Below are 10,196 nucleotides of genomic sequence, written 5' to 3'. Positions count from 1 at the left end.
AAAATAATCATTTTGGTTTCTATTCTTTTTTAGAGCATTTTGACATCCAACATTTCATTTTAAGAGGAAACAAATTTCTTTGTGGATGAAAATCGTTAGTTAATAAACGATTATTACTCTAAAATATGGGATTTTTACCCTAAAATGAAACTTTGAGGGCCAAAATGCTCCAGAAAAAAGAATAAGGACCAAAATGATTATCCGATCAAACATTAGGGTCCAAAATGCTCTAAAAAAGAATAGGGACTAAAATAATCACCTTGATAAATGTTGGAGGCTTATTTTAATATTATACCTTTTTTATAAGTGACAAAAAGTTGAAAGGTGTCCATGTGTGGATGTTTTTGTTTTCAATTAAATTATTTAATAAATGAAATTAGAATAATAAAATATCTAAAAATATTTCGATGAATTGAGATACGAAATATGATATGAAAAATAATTAAAAAAAACGACATGAAACAAAAATAGAATATCACATGAATTTGTTAAAACTTCTTGTGACAAGTCAACTAAATTTCATACGGGTAAAACACACAAATGGTCCTCCGATTATATGGTAATATTTTGTTGAGTCACTTAACTATTAAAATTTACAAAATGGTCTTTTGACTATATGATATTATTTTGTCGAGTATTCTAACTATTAAAAGGGTCATTTTATAACTTTTAATAGTCAAGAGACTCAACAAAATAGTATACGATAGTTGGGGACCATTTGTATACTTCACCCATTTCATATAAATTTATACTTGTTTAAAACACATAAATAGTACAAACATTTGATTTTGGATTAAATCATCGTTGCCCCATAAAGTATGATAATTTATTAACAAATCCGATAATATACCTCATACAACTTTGTTTAGGGTAAAGTACATGTTTAGTATCTCAACTATGACTTTTGTTCGTTTTAGTTATCCAACTATTTTTTATTTCAAAATCATACATAACATTACGTTTCAAAATCCGATAACATTACGTCTTTGAAAAAGCAACATAACTACTAATGTGATATTTTATTAATTTTTTAATGATGACGTTATATTACCATATGGTGACAAGTTAGCATCACCGTTAATATTTTAATTGTGGGTAACCAAAATGAAACCAAAACATAACGTTATGTATGATTTTAAAATAAAAAATAGTTGAGTGATCAAAATAGAACAAAATTAATAGTTGGGGTACTAAACTTGTAGTTTACCTTTTTGTTTAACACTGTCAACTTTTATATTACGGAAGAATCCTTGAAGACTGGAAACCAATCTACTCTCTTTTCACTTCTTTCTTATTCTTTAGCAACAGAAAGCCCGCAGCTTTCTTTATCTGCTGAAAACACCGTGTTTTTTGGACATTGCTTTGCCTTTTCGAATTCAATCTTCCAAAAATGGCTGGGAATTTAACTACAGGTTCGTCTCATCTTCTTGATTAAAAAATGTTCATCACTTCAATGCTGTGTCATTTTCTTTAGTCTGGGTTTTGAGTTGGTTTCATGCACCCAAGGTCGTCTTGTGTGAATTCTTTCAGTTTTATTTGATAATGTATTTCTGTTTTGTTGCTGTTGATAATATTTGAAATGATGCTTCTTCTTTTCTTCTGTCATGTTTCAAAGTTTGTGCTTTCTTTGTTATCAAGTTACTGTTTGGTATTTGGTAGAACACATCTTTAACGAGGAATCTTAAAACTTCTTGTTTTCTGGTTAGGTTTCTTTCAATTAGAAAGATATATCTAATAATGGTATTTTGATTACTTGCTAAAGTTTGTGATTTCAATCTTGCTTTGCCGAGAATTTGCCTTTCTTGTTGTTTTACATGTTGGCTAAATCCCATGCTTTGGAAAAATCAAACATCTAATGCTTTGGACTGAGTGGTTGGAGAGAGTTACTCTAATTTTTTTTCGATTTGAACATGTTAGGGAACATCTGTGATATTGAGAAACTGCATATAGGAGCTACGAAGAACAATTCGTTAGTCGTTTGCTTCGTGAATTGTTGATCGACTTCGTGCCGACGGTTGGGGGAGTTTCTCTTGCTGAAGCACCTGCTTTCAAGAAGGCTCCTGGTGGTGCTCCAGCTAATGTGGCTGTCGGCATATCGAGATTAGGTGGATCGTCGGCTTTCATAGGCAAGGTAAATTCAAACATCTTTTCTCTGTAGCAATCACTGGAATAATTCTATGATGTTTTTGTTTCTCTATGTTTTGATTCCCTTGAAGATGAAAAATTTGCATTCCTTTTCACTTTGACATCATCAGGTAGGCGATGATGAATTTGGTTACATGTTAGCAGACATATTGAAACAGAACAATGTCGACAGCTCCGGCATGCGATTTGACCGAGGTGCAAGAACTGCACTTGCATTTGTTACCCTCAGAGCTGATGGTGAACGAGAGTTCATGTTTTTCCGTCATCCGAGTGCTGATATGCGTCTTCATGAGTCGGAACTGAATACAAACCTCATTAAGCGGGTTTTCTTTCTGCCTTATTCTTCTTTGTTTCGAATAGTCGATGTGAAAGACTGATTGGTTTAGGCAGGGTTTGGAAATTTCTGATCTCCAAATAATGTTGATTGCAGGCCAAGATCTTCCATTATGGTTCGATTAGTTTGATCGAGGAACCATGCAAGTCGACTCACCTGGCAGCAATGAACATGGCCAAGAGGTCTGGAAGCATTCTCTCTTATGATCCAAATTTAAGATTGCCACTATGGCCATCAGCAGAGGCTTCTCAGAAAGGCATAATGAGCATATGGGACCAAGCAGACCTTATTAAGGTATAGATTTGTGATTACGACACTGTATATGAAATGTCTTTCTAAGGTATTCATTTGCTGCTAACTTAAGAAAATGCAGGTAAGTGAGGATGAAATTACATTCTTAACCGGAGGCGATGATGCTTACGACGATAATGTGGTGATGAAGAAGCTCTTTCATCCCAATCTTAAGCTTCTGGTTGTAACCGAGGGATCAGCCGGTTGCAGATATTATACCAAGGTAAGTATCTGGTGTTATGAATTTCACTGATAATACACTTTAATGCACCTAGTAAGAGTTGTATGAAAATAAAGTATATCGACGTATATATATCATTTGCAGGCATTCAAGGGAAAGGTTCCCGGCATTAAAGTTAAAGCCGTCGACACAAGGGTGCCGGTGATGCATTTGTCAGCGGTTTATTGAGTTACCTATCCTCCGATTTAAAGCTATTTCAGGTACTTACAGTTGTTACATAAGATGTATCATTTGAGGTAGTAAAGGATTTAACTGAATTTGTGTTCGTTGACAGAACGAGGGGCGGTTAAGAGAAGCCTTACGTTTTTCGAATGCCTGTGGAGCCTTGACGGTAACGGAGAGAGGCGCGATACCGTCGCTGCCGACGAAAACAGCAGTTCTAGATGCCTTGAGCAAATATTCTGCATCATACAAATGAAAGGGATCCTAGTTTGTTTTATTAAGCTTTCCTCAGAGCCTTAGTTGATGCTCATACATCCCTATAAGCCCACAAGTTTCCCTTACATTTGTTTGAGCTAATTTCGCTGCTTTAAGTGGTTTCATTTCATATATGAATAAAACAAGCTGAAACTGAATTACACAAATTAACTTGTCATATTGTGGAATTTTGGCTTGAAATTATTTCATAGATAATTTATTTTTTTTTATTATTTTATTCATTAAAAGAAAACATGAATTGAAAATTATTTAATAAATTATTCATTAATATTAATTTTTTATTATTATATAACTATTATTTGATTTCCTTCTTTATTTGTATAATGAAAAAAAGCAGGTAAAATAATCTAATTAAAATTATATTAATAATTTAAGGATCGAATGAAATAAAGAAATTCATTGAGCTTAGATTCTATACGACTCAAAATATTATAGCCAACTTTTAAAATTTAAACAAAATATCAAACATATTTTGAATTTAAACTAGTATTTATTTTGTAACAGTTATTTTTAGCAAAGCAACACCTTCATAAGACAGATTAATAATTTGTGAAGTATCATGTTAATTTGAATTCTAGGTACTGAGATAATAAAAAAATTTAAATTTTCCTAAAATTCTATTTTATAAATAAATTTAAATATGAATGAAAAATCTTGAACCCATCAAGTGGTCTTAGTGGTTAAGGAAATTATTGTTTTTCCTAAAGGTCTTGAGTTCGAACAACTACGTCTGCAGGATGTGTATGTTATCTATGGTTTAAGAATGAGAAAAATGAAGTAGAACAATTCGATGAGTTGGAAAGATAGAACTGATTAGAACTTTCAAAGGTGATTACCGTTCGTAATGTGTTCAAGTATCCCCTCCGGGGAGATTAAATTATGCTAAATTAAAAGTAGAGGGACCAAATCACAAATTTTAGTGTAGTAAAAAGATTAACACCACAGTTAGACCCCTTTTTTTATACAGAAACTTTAGTCCTCAATTTGGTCACTAATTTTGTTAATCAGATTAATACTAAAAATCCAAGTTCAAAGGATTAATATGAACCAAAAGAAATTCAAAGATCAACTAGAAAAAAGTTGTCAAGTTTAGGGGCTAAAAAATTACTTTATCCTTTTATTTTTAAACCCAAACTTTTTCATTAGCCTAATTTTTAACAACAATACTAAATTAGATCTTAACTAGAGGTACTAAATTAGATCTTAACTAGAGGTGAGCAAAACTCGATTCGAATTGATTTCGAATTGTAATTTCATAAACTTAAGTGGTTAAAAAAACTTTCAAGTTCAAATCGAGTTATAAAATACAACTCGAATAAATCAAAATTTTTAGTAATTGTAGATTAATTTTTAAGTTTGAGTCAAATCCCTCGATTATGTATAATATATGTATATCACGTGTGAAACAAATATGAAGAAATATATATATGTATTGTTTATAATTATAAAAAATCATTTAAATTAGAGTCAAATAATATCATAATATTATAAATATTTATAATTAAATTTAAACAGAAACTCGAAAATTCGAATCGAATTTTATAAACTCGACTCCAATCGAAAAAGTTTCAAGTCAACTTCGAGTTATAAAATAGGACTTGTCCGCTCAAAATTTTTTGACTCGACTCGATTGAACAATCATTCCTAATCTTTACCATGTAGAAAAGTTGGTCCATTTCACCCATCTGGGAAGTTCTACAGTGCGACACTCTTAATATACAACTAAAAAAGGCGTTATCTGTTTTGTTATTATTTAAATAACAAAGTCGGTAAAAAAATTACCTAAAACATTATTATTTCTACCTAAAACATCAATGTTTTTTAATATTTCCGGTAAAGTGTCCAACAATAACAAAACTCGTAGAAAAAATAATAAAATATGTAGAAATAATAATGTCTCCGATAATTTTTTCCTTATTTAGTTATTTAAATAATAACAAAACCGGTGACGTTTTTTTAGTGTTATATTAAGACTGCCGTGATCATTATTTTCATGTTTTAACAATCTTTTTGTCAGAAGTTGTTCCGTATGAACCACAAAAACTGAATCCAAGATCACTAAACACTGATCTGCAGAAAAAAATTTGCAGAACCCGGGGGGGGGGGGTTGTTTGCCTTCCAAGTTTCGCATTGTCATAAAAAGTTTTGAGTTCAAGTAAATGATTCAACTAACTTGGCAAATTCTGCAGAAGAGGGCAAGTTTTTGTCATGTTAGTGCCAAATAACCAATACCCAAGTCGTGTTTTCCAGTAAAATGAAATTTGTTCTTAAGGTTTATGACATCCATGTGGAGCCACTTGGATTATTAAAAACACCACTGTGTGGACTCCATGATAGCCTATAATGTCCCTCCATCAACTTTGTAAAGAAAGGATGTTTGATTAATGAATACCATCTCTATGTATGATATTTTATACTTATTAATTTTTGATGCTCCTGTAAAGGAACCCTAATCAATCACTTGCATCATCATGTATGCATGTGGGGGCTTTTGTGGTGGAATGATTGCTGTGAGATACATACATACATATATGATCCTTTAGTTATGGAAATCCTCATATAGGCTATCCAATGTTAGGGCGTGCAGATTAACTTAATAATCGTTAATCGTAAGCGTTAATTGGTATAATTGTTATATTTTATAAATTAATTAATTGAATTTTCTTAAGTTAAACAATTTTAGTTAACTGAACTGTTAAAGATGACGATTAATAATTATAATTACAAATTTTGACAAACAATTAACTATCGGTTAATTGTTATTAAATTATAGATATATTTTAAAGATGACAACTTGTTCTTCTGTTATAGTCATTTGTCAGTGCAGAGGTATCATTGCACAGAATTGGTTGAAAATTTTGGTTTTCCAGAAAATCATGCCCCCCAAGAGAAGATCAACTTACCCCACCATCATGTTCATTATCAGATATGCAAATTCTTTGCCCACAGTGGCCCCAACCCAATGACACCAAATGTATACAAATTCATTGGACTTATCCCACAATTTTTCATTTTTTTATAATTATTCAATATATATATTCCATAAAAATGGTAAAAGCAGCATAAATCATAGGCCTACCCAAAAAAAGCTTCCTTTGACAGTGAAAGTCCCCATTACGGAGAAAAGGCAAAAGCAGCGAAGGAGAAGCAAGAACTGAATATACAACAAAAGAAGAAGATATGCAAAAGATGATGAAAAACAGAAGCACTTGTAATCTCAGCAACGAGATTAGCTGGTACGAGAATCCATTTTATTATTCTAATCATCATAATCAACAGCAACAGCGCACAAGTACCAAGCATCTTCATCGTCAAGTGAAACCTGTAATGGATTCCGAACTGGGCATTGCTCGAGCACAGATCATCGACTTGAAAGCCGAGGTGAACTACGAACGTAAAGCACGTAAACAAGTGGAGTCTCTGAACAAGAAACTGGGGAAAGAAGTAGCCGACGAACGAAGGGGAAAAGAAGCGTTGGAGATAGTGTGTGAAAAGCTTGCGGCCGAAATCACTTTCAAGAAATCGGAGATTGATCGAATGAAAAGGGAGTTCGAGGAGGAAAGAAAGATGCTGAAGATGGCGGAAGTTTTGAGGGAAGAAAGAGTTCAAATGAAGCTGGCCGACGCCAAGATTCTGTTCGAGGAGAAGGTGAAAGAATTGGAGGAGATTAAACGCAGACAACCCGATGATGCTTCGAACAAGAAAGAAGATGATTCGGAAGTGTCGACGAGATTTGTATTGAGTGAAAAGCCATCAAACGGTATTGCTACGGTGTCTTCATCGACGGCGGTTCAGCAAAAAGCATGTGCAGAAGCTGAGAATCCTCACATAAAGCGAGGGATCAAAGGGTTTGTGGAGTTTCCGAGAGTGGTTCGAGCAATCGGATCGAAGAGTAGGCATTGGGATTCAAAGCTTCAGCGTCAAAAAGCTCAGTTAAGGATTCTACCCCCATCCAAGTAATTTTGGGCTTGAACAAACTTTGTTTCTTTCTTGTTGAATTGCTTTGTGTTTGTAATTTGTTGTGCCAGATTGTACATAATTTTTGTTGTAATGAACAATTCTTGACATAGATAAAAGATCTGTAGCAGCTTTCATCGATCCTTCATCGGTAAGCACCGATGTATATTCATTCATCGACCGTCAACCTCTTAATCTATCTCTGATGAGTAATCAAATTTCTTATATTTTTAAATATAAATAAAAAATAAATAAATTGATTAAGTTATTAACAGATATATTATTTCAAATTGATAATTTAAAACTTAAAAAGAAAATATCGATGTTCATCGACGACCAAAGTAAAAGAACCAATCCTCAATATTTTCAACTTTTCAATATTTTTATTACTTTTTCTCCTCTCTTTACAAATCTTTTTACGTATCCAATTTTATTTTAACTTTATTAAACTTTTTTTGGTTTTTTTATAAATGATTGATGTTTTTTTTGGAGTACTATAATTTAATCTTAGTTTTATATTTTCTAAATTAAGTTTATTATCGTCTCTCTAACAATTAGTAGTTATTTAATTATCTTGTTAGATTTGCTTCTGCTCTAGACTTTTGAGTCGTTTCTCTTATCTTGATAGTTCCTAGATGTCGTGAGTTTGAGCACCAATGACTGTAAGGGTGATTCAGTGTTCATTGTCAAATGATTGAGAGTATTTATAATATATACTATTTTGTAATCAATTTAGTTTAATAAAAAAATATTTTATAAAATGAATGGATCATATATATATATATTAAATGATATTTTATTATATTTAAATAGATTAATTTGATTATTTTACTTTTTCGTAAAATAAGTTGTTTTTTTTTTATTTTTATATTTTTATGTTTGTAATATATCTTTTATATATATATATATATATATATATATATATATATATTATTTTATTAATTAATTTGTTGTTAGGTACTTTCCCCGTCTTCTGTTACCCAAATGTGGGAGTGGAGTTGGTGTTTTTGGTTTGATGGGCTTAACAATGGAAAATATGAAGTCTTTAAGACCACCCCAAATGGATGAAGCGCTGGGCCTTGCCATTGGAAGCTGTCAAAAGCACAACCAAAACCCTACATTTGTTTTCAGCAAGTACAAACTTTTTCAGTTTTTTTTAATAATAATAATAATAATAATTAAATGATTAAAAATTATAATTATTTTTATTTTAAATGTTAATAATTTATTTTGCAAATCCATCATCATTCCTCATCCGTAAAAGCCTTAGCCTTTCTTCAATATACAATATAGGTGGGGCTTTCCAGTCCTGGCACATGCGTAAACGTTACATGCTTGTTTGCATCAACACAGCTCCATGTTGCTCAACAACAAATCATTCTGCATCTTGCAATCCTTTCCCTTATGTTGTAGGATTCATTTTATGGCCTCGTTGTTGCTGGAGTAAACCATCGGCGAGGGGGAGAAGCTTTTTGAGCTCTCTAGGGTTTTCGGATGATTCTTCTTCCTAAACACATGACAAACAACCCATGGATCCAATGGGATTGAACCCATTAGAGTCATGGCTAATATTGGCATCAAGCCTATCTTCATTGTTTCAACTAGATTATTTGTGCGACCTTAGACGCTTTCTTAACTGTTTGAGCATCTAAGTAATATGCAATATGTCCTTGTGAAAACTTAAGCTCACCAAAGTGATCAACAACCCTATGAAATTAAGAAATACCTGAAAGTGTAAACATTATCAGGGCTATAAAAGCCACCAAGAGAGGCAACAAAGAAGAGAGAGTAAGTATAATGAGACAAGAGAGAATATAGAGTAAATGCTTCTTCTATTACTCTAAAAATAAAGAATGAGATTAATGAAAACAAATGAGGTAAGGTTCAAGCTGCTGCCGGGTCCACGAGCGTGGCCGGTGGTTGGGAACCTTTACGACCTTATATGAAACTAGCGAGGAAAGTTTTAAAAGAACGTGATCAACAGTTGACTGATAGGCATAGGACCAGGTCGGCAACAAAGTTTAGCAAAGCTGGACAAGACCTTATATGGGCTGATTATGGACCTTACTATCTTAAGGTACGAAAAGTCTGCATGCTAAAACTTTTTTCCCTGAATCGACTTGATTCCTTGAGACCCGTCAGAAAAGATTAGGTTATTGCCATGGTTGAATCCATCTTCATCGATTGCACCAATCCTGGTATTCTCTCTTTCTCCCCTCTTTTTTTATTAATGTTTAACAATGGTACAGTTTCATTGTTGCTTTTGCTTAAGATTTCATTGCTGCATTTGTAGTGTTGAGGTCTCAACATATTAGAAGTATAATAATCTGAGACCATAATTACACCTAAGACGATAAAAAAATGAAAATTAAACTTATTAAATAATAATAAAAAGTTAGTATATAAATAAATACTCAAAATATGGTAGATCAATCGATTGTAAACTAGTTAAGGCATGTCACTACATAATTTTCTTAAGACAAATTTTTGAATACTCCTATTAATATTCAAATGTTAAAAAATAATAAATATCCTTTTAATTTGAAATATTCAAAAAGATATAATTATCCAATTAATATTTAAATTTAAAAATATAATAAATATCTTTTAATTTATAATATTAAAAAAATATAAATAAATTTAATTATCAAATTCAACAATAAAATCAACCCCTTTTTCCAACACTACATAAGAGTTATACTCCCTGTCTTAATACCCAGAATGTGTCATTTCTTTATGGTAAAATGATTTTTATCTTTAACATATTCCTTCCTGTTAGTATCCATTCAT

The 10,196-nt window shown here is 32.0% G+C and overlaps 1 protein-coding gene and 1 pseudogene across 1 annotated transcript; both read left to right on the top strand.

Moving 5' to 3' along the window:
* Positions 1-1,308: 1,308 nt before the first annotated feature.
* LOC120191763 lies at positions 1,309-3,495 on the top strand (annotated as a pseudogene).
* Positions 3,496-6,548: 3,053 nt separating this feature from the next.
* Positions 6,549-7,409, top strand: LOC120191719 (protein BRANCHLESS TRICHOME-like). Its single transcript, XM_039194636.1, has one exon. It carries the CDS (start codon positions 6,630-6,632, stop codon positions 7,407-7,409), a length of 780 nt encoding a protein of 259 aa, XP_039050567.1. The 5' UTR covers positions 6,549-6,629.
* The last annotated feature ends 2,787 nt before the right edge of the window (positions 7,410-10,196 follow it).

The sequence above is a fragment of the Hibiscus syriacus genome, unplaced genomic scaffold (assembly GCF_006381635.1).
Source record: "Hibiscus syriacus cultivar Baekdansim isolate YM2019G1 unplaced genomic scaffold, ASM638163v2 tig00116971_pilon, whole genome shotgun sequence".
In the NCBI taxonomy this organism is placed as follows: domain Eukaryota; kingdom Viridiplantae; phylum Streptophyta; class Magnoliopsida; order Malvales; family Malvaceae; genus Hibiscus; species Hibiscus syriacus.
The sequence above is the reverse complement of the archived record's forward strand: the minus strand, read 5'-3'. Positions and strand labels throughout refer to the sequence as shown.

What these genes read in the sequence shown, in the direction of transcription:
- LOC120191719 (XM_039194636.1), top strand. Translation starts at nt 6,630, where the DNA reads ATGCAAAAGATGATGAAAAACAGAAGCACTTGTAATCTCAGCAACGAG.